This window comes from Pholcus phalangioides, unplaced genomic scaffold (assembly GCF_987345545.1).
Source record: "Pholcus phalangioides strain wild (caught in Gottingen) unplaced genomic scaffold, Ppha-v1.0 ptg000024l_1, whole genome shotgun sequence".
NCBI classification, from domain to species: Eukaryota; Metazoa; Arthropoda; class Arachnida; order Araneae; family Pholcidae; genus Pholcus; species Pholcus phalangioides.
Window position 1 is genome coordinate 6,514,704 of NW_028301616.1, and position 22,550 is coordinate 6,537,253.

The 22,550-nt window shown below is 35.4% G+C and overlaps 1 protein-coding gene across 1 annotated transcript in view; it reads left to right on the plus strand.

Moving 5' to 3' along the window:
- The first annotated feature begins 445 nt into the window (after positions 1–445).
- LOC149068648 (zinc finger protein ush-like) overlaps positions 446–22,550 on the plus strand; it is a 179,707-nt gene continuing 157,602 nt past the window's right edge. The window contains exon 1 of the mRNA XM_089250842.1: positions 446–706. Within this exon, the coding sequence (XP_089106968.1) occupies positions 667–706 (40 nt within the window). The 5' untranslated portion in view covers positions 446–666. The remainder of the gene's footprint in view (positions 707–22,550) is intronic.

The following is a 22,550-nucleotide window of genomic DNA, read 5'->3' on the forward strand; positions in this document are numbered from 1 at the left end:
GAATTTGTTTCATAAATGAATGTTATTTAATGAGTTTTTTCATAAATTTATGTTATTTAATGAAATTTTTTATGAATCAAATTAATTTATTTCATATTTTTCAAGTAATTTAATTGGAGGTAATAATTTCAGTATAATTATTAGAAAGTAAGTTTCGAGAAAATTATCGATGTTTTTTTTTTCCACTAGTGAATAAAATAAATATAGAAAAAAATATTCAATAACCCACTAGATATATAAAAACAAAAATGTCTACTGAAACACATTAAAAAAGGTACAAATGAATAAACGCATTGGAATACACGGAAAGAGAAGTTTGGCTGAAGGGAAAGACTACCATTGAAAAATGTGAATTTGGCGTGATTTTGGCGCATATTCAAAAGCCCCGGCTTGTTTTTACGTAAGCGAACCGTTTTAGGATCATGGAACAAGAAGATTCACATTCAGAGACAGAGAGAGAGAGAGAGAGTGAGATACAGAGAGTAAGAGTAAAAGAGATGATGTTGACAACCAACACGCACCATGTGAAAGCACTTCATCGACGGGTGGCATGAAAACAACACGAACAATTTTGACGCGCATGAAAGGAACTTGTTTATTTACATTTCTAAATATGTGAACTTTAATATACATACGAATAACGTCGACCGACGAGGAAATTCCCAAATGTCCAGGAGAAAACAGTCCAATCCGAAACCCCTCAAACGTAAGTGTTATTGCTTTATTATTTGTTTAGATATATATTTTGGGTATCGACTCGCCGGTGGTCAGCGTCTGGTCTTGCGGCTTTATCAAAACGTCGTGTCCGTGGAGGTATCGCGAGCATATCGGGATTGATGTAATTGATTTACATGATTGCCAGTGATTGAAATCCGTGCAGCTGTTGGGTCGTTTTGTCCGAGATTTGGCAAATTTCAACATTGGTCTATTGCGAGGAATTTTTGAACTTTTCTGTAGTTGACATCCTTTCTGAAATGTATCACGTGTGGAATTTGCTCGATTTTTAGTCGGAAGGGTTAGAGAAATTTACCATTCTTAGCTTAAGTTTGTATAAATTTCTTAGGTATATGTATAATAATCATTATTATTTATCTTACATTACTTAGATCATTAATTTTTTTTTGCGCATCATAGTTTTTATTCAATAGAGATTATTAATGATATTCTAATATTAGAGGAAAAATTCATCGTTTGTCGAGATTTTTCCATTTCGTTTTTTATTATTGGATTTTGATTATCAGAAAGAATAATTAAACTGAAAGAATAGTTAATTAATATTTTCATTTTCGTCATTTGACTGATAAATACTTCTGCTTGCTCAGCGTCTAGTCTTGCGGCTTCATACAAACGTCGTGTCCGTGGAGATGTCGTGCGATTTTCGGACCTCTGCCATTGATGTGGTTAATTAGCATAATTGTTAGTGATCCATGCACACAGCTGTTCCGTCATTTTTTTCCGAGAATTTTCAAAATTCAACATTGGTTTATTGCAAGGAGTTTTTTTGCAATTGGCATTCTTTTGAAAGTAAATCACGTGTGGAATTTAAGAAGTACTGTTTTCAGTCAGTCGTTCGAGAAATTTAAAATTTTTATCACAATTTCGAAAAACATTTCTTAGATAATGACCATAACTATTCTTTTATGCATCACTGTTTTTATTGAATCGTGATATTATTAACAATATTCTGATTTATTTAGAGGAAAAATTCATTGTTTGTCGAGATTCTGATTATTGGATTATTAGAAATAATAATTAAAATTTAAAGAATAATTATAGTTAATATTGTTTATATTTTTGTAATTTCTCTGAGAACTACTTAGTATATTGACTCTCCGGTGGTCAGCGTCTGGTCCTGCGGGATTATCCAAACGTCGTGTCCGTAGAGATGTCGCGCGTTTTTCGGACATTTGTCTTTGTTGTCATTGATTATTATACGGTCATTGATAATCAGGGATTTATTTTCCATTCAACGTCTTTGTCATTTTGTTCTAAATTTGACAAAATTTAACATTAATATTGTTTTAAGGTAGTTTTGAATTTATGAAATTGACAACGTTGTTTGGAACACATCACGTGTGGATTTAAAAGCATAATTTCGCAGTGGGAATTCGAAATTAAAATTTTTAGAGCAATTTCATGCAGTTTTCTTAGTTAATAATATGTAATTTTTCTTAGGTAGTAATTGTCAATTTTTCTTACGAGTCATCGTTTATATTGAATCGTAACTATTGATGATATTTCGAATATATTAGGAGGGGAAATTTTATTTAATTAGCATTTTGTGGTTTTGTTTTTAATTATCCGATTATTAGAAAGAATAAGTAATAATAATTAAAATGGAATAAGATTCGTTGAACGTTAATAAATTGTCTTGAATATTTTTATGGCAAGTCATACAAAATCTTGAATAGTTTTGAAGCTGTTTTTATTTTGTGAAAACCGTTTGAAATTTTAAAATCGAATTCAACTGTAATGCATTGTATTGGTTTCATAATACGTCGGATACATTCTAAAGTTTTGAAATTGTGACAAGACGATAGAAAATTTATCTAAACAATAATTACGTATGGATATCAAGAAGCATTATTATTTAATGAAAGTTCGAGAAATTCGACATTTTTAGTGAAATTTCTTATAGTTTTCTTAGGCAATAATCATTAATTTTTCTTGTGAATCACAGCTATTAATAATTACGTATGGATAATATAATTAATGTAATGTAATGTAATAATATAATTCGAAATGTAATAACATTTCGAATATTTTTCGAGGAAAAATTTTATTTCTGTGTTGAGATTCCAATATATATATATTTTAAATATTCGGTTATTAGAAAGAATAATTGCTAACAATTAAAATGAATTAAGATTCGAAAACTTTATTAAACTGCGTTTTAAATCTTCATAGCAAGTTACATAAAATTTTGACCAGTTATGAAGATGTTTCTTTTTTGTGAAAATCGTTTGAATTTTTAAAATCGAATTCAAATAATACTTAGATCAATTTTATATTCCTTCGGATACGTACTGTATTTCCTAAATTGATTCTACCCAATTTGTGAAAATTATTTGAATAATATTGTGCGTGGAACTTGGAAATTTATTTTGGTGGAAAATCAAGCAACTAAAAAACCCATCTAGCCATGTGACATTAAAACGGACATAAAAATGAGAAAGACATTGATATCATTTGAAAAATATATTTTAAAGTCTATGGAGGTTACATTTTAGTTCTAATCTTTGAATATTCCCTAAACTAATCAGTCTTCAATTTTCTCATCAAAGAATAGAAATATTTGACTATTTTTTAAGGATTTTGTTTTAAATTGCGTTCTTTTAATTTTGAAATCGAACTAAACTACAATAGTTCGAAAGTAAATTTTTCAAATGAGTTTTTATAGACATTACAAAATCATAAATAGCGTCTGTAGTTCATTATATAATCACGATTTAATTATACTGATAATTGTAACTTCATCTTATGATTTAGCCTCTGAGATACGCAGTAGACATAATTGGAATTTCATGGTGTATGAACTTGAAAGTCACGTAGAGTGAGACTAAAAAACAGTTTATTGTGGTATCACCACTAGGCCGGGATTACACTATAAAAACGTTTTAGAAAAGTTCTTTTATAAAAGCTAAAAAATGCAACCAATAATCGTATCTGTTACATTCGAGCGAATGAAACAAAAGATTTATTGATTGTTTTTTTGCGAAAAAGTTGTGTGAAAGATCTTTTATCAAACTTTTAAAGTGTAATCCCGGCCTTAGAGATGCTTGTGATGTAACTATTAAAAGCAATATAGCTGTAATTTTCAGCTAGTGCGTTGTGGAACTTGAGATTGACGCTGAAATTCTTCAGGATATTCAAGAATATATTACGATTATAACCCATCTATTCAAGTTATAAGTTATATTCTGATGAATAAAAAAATAAGAGACATTGAAGTATTTGTAAAATATATTCTTTAGTCTATGGCAATAGCTATCTCGAAGTTACACTGGAAGAGATCTCGGCAACGGGATAAGGTGCCAAACTGTGCATGGCAATGCATTACATTTTGTTATCATTCCTACGATGTAGCCAATCGTAGAAGATTTGGAAATCTCTGCACTACATACACCGGGCTTGCTTGTCTCTTTATTTAGCGGGATAATTATTTTACTTATATTTGAAAATATTTGTTTTAATCACCGAGTATTTCGCGGCAGAGATTCTCGGTAAAATACCATCAATTTTCCAAAACATGAAATACCACAAATATTATAACATCCCCGAAAGCAAAACCAAAGTAAACCAAATTTAACAAAACTAAAAAATCTTTGATTTTATGAGAATTTAAATTGAGTCCTGTGTCATTTCCATTAAATAAAAATAAATGAATATTAGCAAACGTCTAATACTGACTAATTAGTTAAAAAAAATTGTTGATAATAGTGATATAAACGAATATTTAAAAGAATTGAATATATTGAAAAGGCAAACAATTAGCTACATTAATTTTAAATTAAATACTATTGGAAGATATATATCAGAATATAATATATCTTTTAATATCAGTATTTATTTCAGTAAATACATATGTATTAAACGAACAGTTAAATACAAAGTACATTTTTGACTCCTCTAGAAAATGAAAAACCCATTTATTTACGTGACATTTAAAATGAATATAGAAATAAAAGAGACATTGAAATAATTTTAAAAATACATTCCAAAGTCTATGTCAATTCATTAAGTTTTTATTTCTATCACTTTTTTTTTTTTTGCGCTCATCATGTAAAAGGAGAGAAGAGACAATCTGATGTTTGATCAGTACTTTTCATAATGGCTAATGGCTACTGGAAAGTGATCATTTCAAGCAAATTTTTTTTTTGCATTTTTATCTATCTCTTTATTTTATTTCGTGTACAGATAATATAAATGACGAGAGAAAAGAAAAATGAAAAAAAAAAATAGATTTCTTTTTCCTTCAAATTTTTATTTTATAATTTTTTTTTTTTGGGGAAATTTTAACACTAGGTAGATGAAGTTCTCGCCTCTCGATATCGCTATTAGATCGTCTCCTAAACCAAAAAAAAAAATATATAATAAAATGAAAAAGAGCCTTGATCTTCTCCATTTATCGCTAATCTAAATTCAAATTTAGGAGCTTTTATCGCCGGTCGAATTAGAAGAAGAAAAAAAAAATGGTGGAAAAATATAAAATTTCAGGAAACGTGAAGAAAATAGCTCCTATCCCATCAGATCTGACGACTTTTACTTTATTATCATTTTTTTTTCTCTCTCTCCTCTCTCCAAGTGATAATGTTTCAAAGTGAGGTGTAATTTAAAGCTTTTCTCTTATAATGTTGAGAGGTTGGTAACTTTGTGATGATGATGGGCTTGTAATGAAGAAAAGGCGTAATGCAAAACTATATTTATAAAAAAAAATAATAATAATAAAAATAGTTGCTGTGGAAGAGGAACCATAAAGTCGAACGTGCGGCAGTTCTTAGAGTTTTATTCAATGGCAGTTGAGTTTATTCGAAAGTCAACAGCAATGAATATAAATAGCAATTACCGTTTCTAAAATGCATTTTTTATGGGGGGGCTTTTTTTTTTACTTCTCACCTCGACTTAAAGGTCATTTTTATGCGTTTTTAAGGGGATAATAAAAATCTTAACCCAAGTAGGATCTTTATTATTATTATTTCGGGTGTATTGTGGATTTCAGTGTCGAGTTAGGCTGTTTTTAAGATATATGATAGATTAAAAAAAAATAAGTGATATGGTATCAACACATGCAAAGCGAGAAAGTTTCAAATGATGTCTCGAAGTTTCTGTAAGATTATTTGTTTTTTTATAATACGTTTTGAGTTTTAATTATCCATTAAACATTTTCGGTTTCTCCATTCAAAATTTTTGAGTATTTTAATTGAAAAATTTTGAATGCAGTTTTTCTGATGTACGTCTTCAGATTATTTTTCCAAGAATTATTTTTAATTTCTTTGTTCATGTACGGATTATAATTATTTTTTCTAACTGAATTTTTTCACTTTTTTTTCATTGAAATATTTCAAATTTTTTTCACTGAAATTTTTCACATTTTTTTTCCACTTAAATTTTTCAGATTAGTTTCAGTGATTTTTTTTCCATTTTTTCACATTGAATTAATTTTACATTTTTTAATTGAATTTTTAAGCCTTTTTTTTTCTTTTGAAATTTCCTGTACTTCTTTCATCAAATTTTAAGATTTTTCTTCAATAGACTTTTCAATTTTTTCAATTTTTCGGTTTTTCATTGAATTTTTCCCTCGATATTTTTTCATTTGAAACTTCGCATTGACATATAGAAAGTTTTAGCTCAAAAAGTATTGTTTGCTGTATGAAATTTCATAGAAATATTTGAAGAAAGTTGTTGGTTCGTGTTATTTTTAGATTTTTCAGTTTAAAATTTTTCTTACTTTTCTGAAGACTTTTCATAACGTTTATTGAGATAAGTTACTACTTTAAAAAAAATTCAAATTCTCAGGGAAATTTTTCATATCCTTTTTAGTAATAATTTGTTTCATAGCATTTCTCTTTTTTATTGTAATAACCCAAACATGACAAATAGAACCATTAAAAAATATTCTACAGTGCAAAAAATGTCTCGCTTCAGTCAAGTTTTACAAGTTTTAAATAGAAAAAATTTAGAGGAGACCTTCGTCCAGCAGTGGATTGAAAATGGTTGTTGTTGATGATAAATTTAATGCAACAGGCTTAAATTATAGAGATCACAATTACTCGGTTATTTGACGTTATTTTTCTATGATCTTCGATATAGAATCATGATTATTGTTATGTTATAAAGCAAGTGCTTGCAAGTGATTAATAAACGTGCAATTATATAATCTTAGTTACCCGCTGGTCGTCACTTTTTATCCTAAAAATCTGAAAAGGATTTGATATCGAAACAATTGTTCAAAACATCATTGTGATGACAGCATACGTCTGCATGAATAAAAATCCCAGAATTTACTTCCCCCATCGAAAACAGGACCCTTCAACTTTTCTTCAAATCACGAGCACCATCTTTTCCCAGATCAAAGCACTCATATGACAGTTTCTTAACGAGCACAAAATCTGGGATAAGCATAGTGTATTCAGCGATCGGCAATTCAGCGATCGTCGTGGTGCTTGTGAAGCATAAGATTGAATGCGCCTGATCCAGGATGCCTAGGTTGATTTGTGGGGAGGGAACATTGATTGTTCAACTCTTCGAGAAACAACGCGGAACATTTTGGATCATCGATATATTAGCTAATAAGTTAGGCATACCCAACCTGTTGCTCACGAACACCGTTGGTGTTTATTCTCCCAAGACAGCTCGATTACTGATCCCGAATTCGTGAGTTAGGATTGACCACTCAGACACGCCGCTGCATTGTTATTGAAGGATTTCCTCATGACGACTTCAGACAGAATTTTTACGCATGATAGATATCTCTATCTTTGATTAGTGAAGTTGCCGCCATCACCACAAGAAGGCACCCATGCGATGACTCAGATGGCTTACTATCAAACGCAAATAAGCATCATTGATGCCTCAAAGAAATTCGAATGAAGAAATCGGAAAGTCTATCAGTTTACGAATATGAAATCTGGTACGTCTACAACTTTGCAATATTTTTAGGTGTGTCCGTGAGTGGTTTCGCAGTTTGTCACAGGCCACATCAGATGACTCCGAGGACCACATTTGTCTCGCTAGCCATGAGTTGAACATACTTGGTATACATTGTGCTGGTGACTCATTAACAGTTGGAGAATCCGGCACATCAATGGGTAATGCCACTATCTGTGGCTCATCTTGAATATTTAGAAGATCAAAAGAATTTGAAAACACTCATTACAGGATTTTTCACTATTAAAAGAATGTAAAATTATCAATTCCGAACTCGAGCTATTATGTCTTTAGATCAAGTGGCTAGAATTAGTATGCTGCGAGTACCGGGTTGCTCATTTAGCCACCGAGAATGTTCGATGTTCCAGCACAATGTTCTGCTCGCGAGTTATTGATCGACATCATAACTAAACAACCCATTCAATAATTAACTTCCATGATCTTTGTCAGTTTAAGAATTTGTCTGAGCTCAGTGCTTTTCCTTTGCACTGGAGACCAATGTTTCTTAACTTTCTTTTCGCCCATGGCCTCCCCTTCTATCCCATTTTCTTCTTGCGGTCCTCCTGACTCATCTAAAGCCTCCCTCCTCATCCAGAATCAAAACCTTTCTACTTACTGAATTGCGTTTTGGACTATATTTATAGTGAATAAATATTTTTTTAATATATTGCCGATTTCTCCGGGGCCCCTGGACTAGAGTTCAATGAGGTTCACGGGGATTCTACGTTGAGCCGCTTCAACATCATGAGCTCCGGTGCTCTATACTTATCTGGATGAAGCAACTTACATATTTGCATAGTCACTCTCCAAAATCACATTATCTGATCATTTAGGCCAGGGCTCTTCAACCTTTCAGACACATTGCGGGCCAAATTCAACTCTCCACGAAGCCCGCAGGCCGCCCATTCATACCACGATGTTCTCGGTTATTAAACCAGGTTCCTATCAAATTTACTGAACAGTCTTATTTACTCTTATCCTTTCATTGAATTGTAATTTTTATTTATTGGCAAATAACTCCCGTTCATTAATTAATTTGTTCTTTTTAATCAGTTATTTCTTTTGTTATATCTAAAATCTGTCCCGATAATTCCGAAATTATTTCTCTTTTAGTAATTCTGTAAATATTTCTTCATTAATTGTAAATTTTTATCAATTATTTTTCAATAATTCCAAAACTATTTCTTTCATCAACGTGTTTATAGCATTTATGTAAATTCTGTAATTATTTATACCTTTTGGATGCCGAATTTTTTGGCATCTCGAAATATGTAGCGTATAAGTAAATCACATAGGCCTCAAAAAATTGTTTTGTCTCACGGATTAACGGAATTGTTACGACTGACCTTTTCATGTATCAAATGCACAACATTACTATTCAATCGGGGAAGTATCTTACTGTTTCGAAATACAGCAGTAGAGATTTCAGAAGCCAGAGCTTCTTAACGATTTTTTTTTTTGAATTTAAAGGTTTTTCTATGTAAAGTAAGCTATTTCATAGAAATGCTCGGATGGCCACAGCAAAAAGCTCGGAAGGCCACGTTTGGCCTGTGGACCATGAGTCTGAAGACCCCTGATTTAGGCCCATCAATGGGCATAACGCTCTAGCCATGCATTGGTCAGGTTCTATTGGAAATGATGCCGAATTTCTGGAAATAGTAGTTACACCTTTTTTTTTCTTTTTTGCAACATTTCACGTGGAAACTTTATTTCTTCGCATCTGAATTCTTTTTCCACCCCTCCCTTTGACTAAATATGATGACTCCCTTAGAACTTAATTTTCACCCATGGCCTTCTTAGAATATCCCAGGGCCGCAAAAGGGTCATATGGCCCCAGGTTCAGAAACACTGCTCTAGATCAGTGGCGCGCAAACAGTGGGTCTCGACACCCTGTGGGGTCCAGGGGATCCGGAACTTTCGCCCTGACCATGGGGTCCAGTCAATGAACTTGGGGGGGGGGGGGTCACGAGAGATTCTCCAAAATAAAAACTTCCAAATAAGAAATTCATTTTTATTTAAAAAAATACGCCAAAACTAAAGATTGATTTTATGCAACTGAGCTAATTACCATGTATCATACAATGTAATTTTATCAAATTCTACTTGTGCAATAATCAATATATTTCCACCGTCGTGCCAGAATCATGAATGTGCAATGTCCTTGCAAGGAAAGAATGTAAGAATTGACGTTTTCTCCCAGAACTGGTACAGGGTAATTTTTGAACGCCTTCTGAGCACATTTTTGCATTGAAACTACGCCTCTACGACGAACGATTGATGAGATAAAGTCCGAATTAAGGCTTACAGGACACCCTGTGTATTCGAGACGTGGTAAAATCCTCGATATCGATACGTTATTGGAAATTCGAGAGTTTTTTCGGTAGCGTTACGAGATATCTTGGAGCAAAAAACCGTGATAAAAAGACGCAGTCGCTATTTTTTCAGCGTTGATTTACGTATCTACGATTTCCTCCGATTTTTATTTGTTATGTTTGTTGTTGTTTGAGCGGAAACCGCCATAATCTGTAATGAATGGGAACTTCCTTCCAAAACTGCAAATGGTCAGCGCATGATTCAAGATTTGGAAGTTTGTGCGCCCCGAGATTCTCTCTCGTTTAATCGAAATAAAATAAGAGGAAGAAAACTGCTCACACAAAAGGAAATGCCAATCTCTCGAGGAAGTGACTCGATATCAACAAGAAATAAGATTATTCCTCTCACCACTGGCTACTTATTTTCTGACGCCATGACTCAATATGGCCATTGATAATGACTTGGATTCATGACAACATGATGACCATTACTCGCTTAACAAGTGCAAAACATAGACCTTAAATTAAGGTATCGATAGCCACCATCTGAGAGATCGATGGACAATAACCACACCACGAACACACGAAGTTCTACAGTTTCCATAACACTTCATCTTATCCATGTGTAATCATTGTGTTATTTAGGTAAAATCTTCCATCTGGAGAGACAGATGTTTTTGCTGAAAAACTGCAGATATGATCATGATGATAAGCATCCTCGCGGACCCTCCCGAGTTTTTAGATGCATAGAGAAACATGGAAATACAAGCGTTATCAGTTTGAGACGTTCTCACATTATGAACTTTGTTTAGATATGGATAAGACTATCGGAAATTTCATTTCCTGTACGTCCATATAAGGCTTTATAATATCGGTTGGGCTCAGACTAAGATCCGATAACGTTTAACTTCTCTTTCTTCGGATAAGAGCTTCGTGATAACGTTTGCCGCATCACACACACACAGGACACACACACACAAAGCAGGTACAAAGTACCTTGAAATCATGAAAGTTCGTTATAACGAGTACGGCTTATAACGAGAATCTTGTTATACCGAATGTCTCTACTCACGTCTTCTACTCATTTCGGCGGAAACACCAACGTTTCTAGGGGCATGCAAGACCTTCTGGGCACATTCCTAGGGATACGCTATGCATCGTTCTTCGCATTTCTAGGGATTCGCGAGTCTCGTACGCATATCTAGATATAAGCGGTCATCCTACGCATTTCTTAGGTTGCGCAATACTTTTATGCATTTATTGGGTGTATGCATTTTTAGGGGATACGCAAGCCTGGTACACATGTCTAAGAGTGCGTAGATATCATACCCCTATAAATTTTTCGAGACAAACAAGCATCCTTGGCATGTGCATAGGCGGGGATAGACTTGGAAGTCTGGGAGGGGGCACGTTCATTATTGCTGGGGGGGGGGCACGATGATGAGGATGATGATGATGTCAATTCATATATACATTAGATCAGTCGACTCCACCATTGACGCTGGGGGAGGGGGGGGGAACGCCCAGCACGCCACCCCTCCCCCGTATTTCCACCCGTCCATGGGCATGTATAATGATACGCAGAAACGCATGTCTATGTAAAATATAAATGCTTCCCACTTAAGTTGGATTTCCATCGAAATCGCGCGTGATCTTGCTTGCACACTCAAGCTTAACGGCAACACATCGCACGTCTGTTACAGATTTCTTGGGGATACGTAAGCCTCGTACACCAGAGCCATCTTAACGCATCGGCACGACACGGGGGCCTCGAGTGAAGAGAGGCCTCAAGAAAACGAGATCTGTTTGCGATATTTGACAGCAACTATGTAAATTGGTGAGCAGCCATTTCTAAGGGACGAGGATTCGGAAAAATCACTCGCCCCGGGGGGGGGGGGTGCTATGACGCTCTTAAGACGGCCCTCTTGTATGCATGTCTAGATGAGAAACAGATCCTGAGCAAGAATAATCTACATGCGCATTTTTGTGTGTAAACAATACTTGTTTGCAATTCTGCGTTACACAAAGCATACTTCTTCGCAATTCTGCGGTACACGACGCATACTTTTTACGCGTTTCTTTACGCGCTTTCGACGCATTTACAGGGGGGCACTTCGAAGCATGAAAGGTTGGTAACAACCACGATCTCTAGTCACTAATATCTGTTCCTTTAAATACCAGTTTAATTACAGTCACTATCAAATACTATCATCTCGTAATTATTACTGCTCGGAATGAAATAGATATCCATATAATAACATCTGGAATAGGAAATAGAAAAATTTTTCTCCTCCACCATTATTATTACTACTGAGGGTTGGGGATTTTAACTATCTCTTCTCCACACAGTTCCATATTTATCAGGTAAAGAATAAAAGCATATAAAAAAAAAAAACCAAAAGAATAAAATGAATAAAAATTCGAGAGCGGTGTTTCAAGTCGAGAAAATTTCCCCTGATGATAGGATCAGATTAGAGAGCAGAGCGTGAGACTAGTTGAAAGCCCACTTCACAACAAATAGTCCCCGCCCCGCTCGTTGGGGAAATGATTATTAATCTGCTCATTTTTTTATTATTTTTATTTTTTTTTTGGGCTCTTCTATCTGTACCACACCACAGGCCCTCATGAAACTACAACTACTAGGTATATTTATACAATGATAACCATCTCGCAAGTTTATAAGTGCCTCAATCAGTTTTTTGGAGGAAGAGAGCGCCTCAGATAGTCTGGGATAGTCAGTCCATGGTAGGGATGATGCGATGATGATGTGGCCTGCCTACCTTAATAATCGGTTACACGTAACACGCGATACTGAGGCTGTGGTTCGGCCCACGCTCCGGCCTGTTTTCTCTTTTCCTCCATCTAATTTACCCTCTTTCTCTTTAGTTGCCCTCGAGCTATTTGGCAATGAGTATGGTTTATCGATACTAGTACGTAGTAGCCCCTGCTGGAACGATTTTAATTCTAGATTGATCACGTTGGCGTCACGATTTGATCTATTTGAGTTTGATTTCGTATGTTTGTCCGATCTGGTGATTGATTTTAATACGTAGGGATTTTCGGTACTTTTAAGCTAATTTTTTAATATTCGTTGTTGTATAATTTATGAAAATATATAAGGACTATTTCGCATTTGGGGAGAACCTTTGTAAGAGCATTCGTAGTCTTGGAGAACCCTCCAAGGATTATCGATGTTCAAATACAAATACAACAGGCAAAATGCCCAACGAGGTCGCTGAAAATCGAAGGAAATATTTTCAAGTTTTTTTGCCCGTGTTGGGGGAACAATACCTCGTAGAAAAGATGATCTCAACTCCCCTTCTATTTCTTGGAGGTGCTGGTGGAAGCTCTTGACATCATCTCATGTTCTGGGAACTTTTAAAACAACATTCGTGTCCGAAGGCAATGTTTCTATACCATTTTCCCGTATGGAATCTTCAAATAATTCCCAACAAAATGATAAACATTTAAAAAGTTTCCACGTTCTCTGGTGAATCCTTCAAAAATATGTACAGGGTGTCCTGCAAGTGCTAGCACGGTCTTTATCTCATAAACCGTCCGTCGTAGACGCATGATTCAAATTTATAAAATGATCAACAGGCATTCAAAAATTACCCTGTAAAAGTTTTGAGAGGGGAAGTAGTGTTTTCACAAAATAAAAAAAATATAACTTTTTATACAGTCCCCGTCTGCTCAAGAACCCAATAACAAAGTTGTTGCCCTGTCTCTCCTGCTACCATAAGAAATTAATTTTTCTAAGTGCAATATTCACACAGATATTCGAATTTAAAAAAACGGAGGAAATTTGGGAAGGAACAGCGTCAAAATGCGGGTGAAACAGTTTCTCCTCGTTTAACTCTGTTCTTTCTCAAATTCCCACCGTTCTTCGGATTCGAATATCTCTGTGAATATTGCACATGATGGAGCCAATAGAACAGCATAAAAGACAGGAAGTTACATACATGTTCTCTCGGTACCACCTGGAAAATATTCCCGGTGTCTTGAAATGCTACCTCCGATTTTAGTGGACCCTACAATTTTCGAGAATACCTTAAGTTATAAAAAACATTGCAATAACGCTCATGTTCTTTACAAAATTACTATATAGATATATAATTTTCACTACTAATTAATTAGAAGAACCTTTATCAATAAATCTCTGGAAGAACTATGGGGTTACTATAAAATCCGATAAACTTGATTCATAGCATGACTCTATGATTAACCATTCTTATGGGCTATATTTTTCCCAGGATCACATTTACGGGCTGTATACAGCCAAATTATTTCTCTGAGTCAAATATGAGTAGAAAATAGTGATAAAATCGAATCAAACATAATTTTTAATCCCTCAAGTTTCCATACATCAGGGTAATTATCAATAATTGCACATTGCATTTAACTGAAATACCTTTACTATATTTTGAAATGATGAATATACTGTTTAGATTCCTTTGCGGACCACATAAAATATTCGAACTAACAATATTGGCCCTTATGAAAAATACCTATTCTACAACTCACTTCTTCTATATGCAGACCAAATCATTATTTCAGATCATTTTAATCTTCGAATTTCGATCAATCTTTCGATATCATAATTCTAAATCGTATTTCTCGATCACTTCAGATTGTAGATTCAATATTCAGATGTCTTTCTACAATATCATTTTTCCTTCTAAGGTCATTATAACCCTCACAGTCATCAATCGATGATTGAGTGGTCATCTGATCTCGATCTGATTGACCTTTTGTGACATAATTCATTAATCGTACCAGGTGACTGTCTCCTACACAAAGCCTAATTAGACCAAAAGCAAAATATCAGCGAGTCATGATTAAATGTTATCAGTATGAAAATGAGTAAAAAAAAAACCATCATCACGGGATATTATCTATATTATTATTATTGTTGCTTCATGTCTAGATCGATGGACATGCCAATGAGTAGGATTCGATCCGTTATTAGATATTTCCTTGGTTGTCTCCTCACGTTATGTCGTAATATATATAAGTAACGGCACCTGTTTTCCGTAATTTTTCATCTTCGATCAAATAGGGAGAAAAAAAAATAAAAAAAAGATTAAAATTATTGAAGGAAATGATTAATCGATTATATCGATCTTTTTTGTTATTCGAGGCAGTTCTCCTTGAAACAGGTGTCCTTACAGACACCACTCCTAGAAAATATTCGTTATCTGTTGATCTTACGTATTTTCTCAATCTTGCAATTTGAGATACATTTTATCTATATTTTCTTTTCTTTCTTTATCGTTGCCGTAAACTCGGTTATCACAAAAAAATACCCGTATAACGTCAATGAGTGGTAGGACCTGCCGATTCTTATAGATAAAAATGTTAATGAACCTCGCTTTTAACGTCGACGAGAAATGCAACTGCTTCAGATATAACAACATTTTTCGGCATTTTCTTTCACTTTTCGGTGTTTATAGAAAAATTATTTGAATCTGAGCTAATAAAATTGATGATGAAGTTTTTTTTTCTGAATTTCATATTGATAACTATAATAATGAAAAAATCATTCGCTATATGATATAGTAGATCATTTTTTAGTTTCCGTGAACTGGGGTGACTTGTTTTCAGATTTTTAACATTTTTTGTATCATCACGCGAAGGAACTAACATTATTTTGTAACAGTTGAACCATATTAGAGAAAGAATTTTATAGTTATTTGGTTATGCGAGTCAAGCATAATCATAATGTTTTGTTACTTATTGTAATAGAGAAAAATAAATGCACCAAAATCACTCCAACTGAAAGGGTGACTACTCTGTTGCCTTGATGTTTCACTTTTATAAATTTCACAATAAAATTTCTTCAATGACCCCAGATGCAAGATAGCGATTTTCGCGATGGCCGTATGAAAGCTGAATAGTTTTGCATTGGCCCGATGGATGTGAAAACTAGATAAATTCTTCAGGGGGACCCGGGAAAAACTGAATAACAACTTTGGGGCCCCCGAAAAAACTCTGCAAAAACCTAATAATACCTTCAGAGGCCGTTTGAAAAAGAATCACTCCCTCGAGGGCCGTTTACATCTTTGAGGACATACAATGATAGATGAATAACCTCTCCTCTCTCTCTTCGTAAGCCATAGGAATAAGCTTACCGTATTTCTCAAAATAAGAGCCGGAGTGAGTCAAATACACTAATTGTATTTGTTGGCTTCAGGAAACACCGCATCGGTGTATCTACAGCATTTTTACTGGATAAAAATTGATTTCAGTTTAATTAGTGCGTAAGGGGACATTAAAGTATTACGTCACCATCAATGAGGGGTTCCGATTTAATGACAAGGAGGGGGGGGGGTTAAATAATGTTTACGTCATCAACCACCCTTTATAAAATCATGAAATCTTAATGGCAGCTTACTCGGTGTGCTGTAAACGAGGAAAAACCTTTCGCTAGTTTGTTGGCACCTGAGCTAAGTCCTCTACAGAGCCACTTTAGTGAGCTCTAAATTTTTCGCTGATCCAAGTGATCGGGAAATGTTTCCGAGCCGTTTAAGTGTGCTCGGAACTGTGCCACACACCACTGAAGTGATCCGTAAATGTACCGTGGATCACTTAAGTAATCTGGGAATGTAACACGGGTAACTTGAATAATGTAGAACCGCACTGGGCCGCTTAATTTCTCTAAACCGTGCCGCAGGTCTCTCAAGGTATCTTTAAATGTGACACGGATCGCTTGATTGTTCTGGAACACTTAAATGATATGTGAATGTGCCGCTTAATTCATTTTTACGGAATTACGTTTGGTGTGGCAGGTTACATAAGATAACGTCGAGAGCCGCACTTGGTCCACGGGCCTTTGCCCATATGGCTTAGAGCTCGGGTTGAAACGAATTTCTTAAAAATAAATTTTATTTTGAGTTCTTAGCTTTCAATTGGCATTAAAATTACCAGAAATTGATTATAATAACATATAAAAGTATTTTCTTCCGATATTTTAATTAAAAATATTTCTGATCGTTTGCGGGGGGGGGGGGGCTTTTGTCCCCTCCCCCAAATCATACGTCTCTGATCCCACCAATATGAGTTAAGAGGTGTTGGGCAGAGCTGACGAAATTTCGCTGACAAAGCAAAGAGGGGGGGAGGGGTCAAAAATGGCTAAAAATTTGCTGACGTAATACTTGAACGGCCCCTAATTACATTCTACGTTATAATCCAAAGTCGTTGCAATTCGTTTGTATTGAAAGTGAAATTTATTAGCATTGCTATCCATTGGAGCCGGCTAGGGCGAGCCATTCGTTGATGTTATATGGGTAGTGTCGTTATAACGGAGTTTACTGTAGGTTTGAAGAAAAAGAACCCTGCAAATGTGATAAAGCGGTTAGCATGTATAATCGCTAATCATTTGCCAAGTTTGATGAATTTATCACTTTTCCGGCAATTATGTATAACACCAAAATGCCGTTGGTAAATTTGTGATAATCGCAAAAAAATTCATCGCGGTTACCGGTGATTATACATAATACACAAGCGTCGTTGGTTATAACTGAATTACAGTTATGGTTGAGGTGCCGCTGTGGTGGTCGAGTGGTGAGTGTGACGGACCTCACGACAGTGGTGGTCGGCTGAAACTGGTTTTCTGCGGTTTCCAACTTCAAGGTGCGAAAGCGAGCCGATCTCACAGTTGAAGACTCTCGCCACAGACAGCAGCAGGCCTACAACGGTACAAATATTCAATCACTACATTTCACTCAAAATATAGATGGCAGCATCAAAAATTCGCACACAACACTAAATACGCACTCAGACTGTTAGGTGCACACACTTATACGCCCGACACAACTGAATTGGTAGTAAATTGCCTATAGCGATAGACCAGAGTTTGGACTCGGTTTGAAAGAAAGAAAGTTAAGGTTGAGAGAGATGGATGTTATGCCGAGGTGAACTCGGAAGGAAAAGTCGTCTGGTCACCGCCGGGACCAGACCCTCTTGGAAACGGGGCAAGCATGCTACCATGCGCACTTCGCTTTAGTTCACGTCGGCATAATGTCCATAAAATATCTTGTTTCTTTTATATAGGTGAGATTGTTAAAGAAGTGCGATAGTAAAATTTGTTATATGAGAGGCCATCATATCGGAGCGTGATTTTAAAATTTGTTGAATGAGAGCTTGTTATATCTGGGTACGATTGCAAAATTTGTTAAAGAGGAATCCGTTATATCGAGGTTCCGATTTCAGTATTTCTCAAATAGGATCTAATTACAAGTTTTATTTGGGGATGTTTAAAAAAATTCGTTAAATCAGAGTTCATTATATCCGGTTCAGACTCTGACTTACAAGTACGATCATCGAAATAATAAATCTTATCATGGTGATGAGTCTTAAAAATACTAATCATGACCTGTATAGATGTAACCAATTAATAAGGATCTCGACACAATCAATTCGTAATAATTTTCACATATACAATTAATAATGATTTTCATATAATAAATTGATTATGATCTCGATACAGTAGAGTCTCGCTTAACGGGACACCTCCCGTTAACGGACGCACTGCGGATCTCCGGTCCCGTGGAATAGGGCTTTAATGTGTTTCACTCCCCGTCGTATCGTAACTCCCCAATAACGAACACTCCTCGTAAGCGGACAAAAGTTTTGGTCCCGTGGGTGTCCGTTATCGAGAGGTTCTACTGTAGTTTCAATCTTTTTTTTTTTGTTTTGAAGATGGATGATTGGTTCCGTGAATATCATTATACACCAGGGGTCCTTAACCCATGGGTCACGACCCAAATTTCGGTCGCAGGGGCTTCCGAGATGGGTCGTTGTCCAAATCCAAACAGTCCTAATCCACTAACAGCCGAAGGCCTCTGAGCTATGGTTTCCGACCGAAACTTGAATCGAAAAGTTTTCCGAGAAGGGTCGTACGAATTTACTTACAGCCTGGGGATCTTGAGCAATGGGTGACGATCCAAACTTCATTCGCAGTGGCTTCGGAGATAGTTCATCCAAATTCGCTTAAAGCCTGGGATTCTTGTGGTATAGATCACGACCTAAACTTCATTCGAAAGGGCTTCCGACATGGGTCGTACCAATCCACTTACGGAGGGAAAATTCTTGAGCTGTGAGCCACGACCCCGTCTTCATTCGCAGTGGCTTCCTAGATTGGGGTAGTAAAAATCCCTTACAGTTCAGTTAAAAATCCGCATATTGCGTTCCACTATAATTTCAGAAAACAAAGTCTCATGGGACACGAAGCAGATCTTGGGTCGCGGCTGGAAAAAGGTTAAGAACCTCTGTTATAAACAATATAATTGTATTTAAACAGAACTATGATATGCATGAGATATACATACATAAGATAACGCTGTGTGGTGAGTCACAAATAAGCTACGATTAGAAAATTTGAATGATAATTTCTAAAATTCATCAAAATATATATCCAAATTTTTTTTCCTGATTTTTAACTAAAAAATGTATTAAAACAAGGAAAAAAAATGTTGAATCTCTTATGCGACATCCGGTTTCCCGGTTTTTGAAATCCGGAAGTTGTACAACAAGATGGCGTTTTTCTGGAAATTTTTTTTTCTGGTATTTTAAACAAAGATCTAAGTGAAGCCAACGGAAAAAAAAAACTTTCTTGTTAAAAAAAAATTAAGAAAAAAAAAAAAATTTTTTTTCTTAAATTTTCCAGGATATTAAAATGTGACAAGTTCCGATCAGGAACTGATAATTTTAATTCTTCTATTTTATTTTTCTACGCGATTATCGTTTCGTGCATTATTCGAAATACATAAAAATTTGTGTAAAAATAAATAAGATGTAAAGAAATGGAAATTTTCAGTAAAATTAGTGTGGGGGGGGATTTTATAAACCCCCTAAAAACTTGAGCGGAACTGCCCTTAGAAACAGGCCGCACTTGCCACACGCACAGGTGGGGCCCTGTGCAAAAATAATAGCGGGGGCCAGAGGCGTATTGATAATTTCGCCCCCCCCCACCTTAGCACCGAATTTTATATTGGGGTGATGTATTCTATGAAAGAGGGGAATCGAAAATTTCGGAAAATGTTTTTGATTCTTTTAGGAAAATGGAAATCTTGAAATTTCAGAAAATGTTTTTGCTTGTTTTCGGAAAATGGAAATCTTGAAATTTCAGAGTAAATGCAAGAAATAATTCCAGATATTGATGAAAATTCAAAACAAATTAATGAAATAATTCTAGAAATTGATGAAAATCCAAAATTCCAAAAAAATATGAAAATGCAAAAAATTCCGGAATTATTTCTTTCTAGATGAAAATCCAAAATTCCAGAATTTATGAAAGGAATTATTATTGCTGGAATTATCATTAAAGATTATTATTATTATTATTATTGAAGGAATTAATATTATTATGCGGGCCCATCGCGTCCGCACCTGTCACTCCCCACGAAGGGCAGTTCCGCATATGACCAGTGCCATTATAACTCATGGAGCCTATCCGAGCATGAGACAGTGGAGAGAGGGCTCATGATCATTTAGGACCTACATGATAATATTCAATTCTATGCTTTTTGAGAGTAAATATGAAATCTGGTAATTCTAGTACGGTGCTCAAGAACATAATTTTACCTTGGACTCCCCCATGTTGACACATCATTTATTGAATGACATGTTTTTGAAATAGTCCTGCAGAGAACTTCTATAAGAGAGAAGCCCATAGAACTGTTAGCAGCCGATATTTTTGGTCCCATAGGTGTCTGTTATCGAGAGGTTTTTTTTCCTACTTTATCAGCAAAATTAGAATTCCAGAATGCAACTGCAATGAGATGTTTACCCAGGAATTAATAAATCTGAGTGTGAAATATATAAAGTATTCGCGAGTTCTTCGATGAGAACAGTGGTACTCGCTAGCAGCAATTTGAGGTGCTTATTTTCAAAGGGGAACATTTCCACTTTCACTGAATTTACAGTGAAAGTAAAAAAAAAAAACCGTATGCGTCCGGAATACGTTTGCTTTACAAAAGTAAAAAATATCCCAAAAGGTAACAGGTAGGCATGATAGAAGTATATTTAAATACTATGTCCGTTGATCAACATTCAAGAATGTTATCTACATTCGAATTTTGGAAATTTTCAGCTGTGAAAGAAAATTAGTGTAATTGTTACGTTTTGGTAAAAATTCAAGCTGGTCAAGCCTGAAAAATTGGAAATTTCTACGTCACCTGTTGATTACAGAAGGTTTCAACTAGCGTGGGAAGGTAGAAGTCTACCTACCTCTCGTGATTAACACGAGAAACGCGATCATTACACGGTGGAACTTCCCATAACGAACACTCCCGTTAGCGGACAGCTCTACTGACGGACACGATCTTGAATTACATCGACGGAACTCAATGTACTATCCCTACTATCAATACTATACATTAAAGGACACTTCTCGTTAGCGGACAAAATTTCGGTCCCACGGTGGTCCGTTATCGAGAGACAAAAAAAAAACCCGAAGTATACGAAATAGTTGGATATGTTTCCTTTTGATAGAAAACGACTAACTTTACATTGTAATTTCTAAAAAAAATATTCCCATTTGAATGATCCCGGTTTCATAATCTGACAGATGTTATCGCAGATTTATAAACCGTTACAAAGTGCATTTTGAGGGGAAAAATGTAAATGCTCCCTTTTGAAAATAAGTTCCTCAGTTGACCTAATCCAGAGTTTTCTAAAATGAACGGAGATTAGTCTTTTAAATAGCTCCAAACTTGTAAATACGTAAGACTCGTAAAGCCAATTCCATTTCCTTGGGTGCCATGCTTTTGACTGTCAATGATCGTATAGGAAGAGAACACTTCAAAATATATGTCTTAAACGTCACACCTGCTCTAGAGTACGATCAGAAATCATTAAGAAAGTAGAGCGAGAGGAAAAAGAAAAGTAGAAAGAGAGAGAGAGATATGCCGTGGTTATGGCGATCCAACCATCCCCTCCATGTGCAGACTCAAATGAGGGGAGAGTTATTCGGATAAGATCTTATCCGATGTCTCGAGTATATTTGTGAGGTGCTTCGACTTTGCAGGGGGTACCGACGATTACACAACAGATTTGCTCACGAGATCACAACGTCTTCTAGTTGGAAAAGAAAGCTGGGGAAGAAGCCACTACAACATTCTATCGGGATGATGCCATCTTAAGAGTCGGCGCCAGCATCAACTCCTATCCGATGTACGATCGGCACCAGACGGAACTTTTCTCACACAGCGTGTTTGCTTCTCTTTGAAACTTTTTTTTTTTGTTTTATCTACCATTAATGGAACCCAATGGAACTTGTCGATGCATCCGAGAGACCAGGACGGACATAATTCCGTAATTTTGGAAATTTTTTCTGATGTTTAATCGAATGTGTCATTGAGACTCTCCGGTGGATTTCGAGAAATACGGTATCAAGGACTTTTCTGGACATGTGGATACTGGATATTCCTGCAAAATCATTGGTTCTAATGACACAGTTGGGAAAATAATTGTGAAATCCATGAACAGTTCATGAATTCTGAAAAAAAACAACAACTCTCTAGTGTTTAAATCGATTTTTAACCTCTTCACAACTGCGCCTAAATTGACTATTAAAAATAATTATTTGAT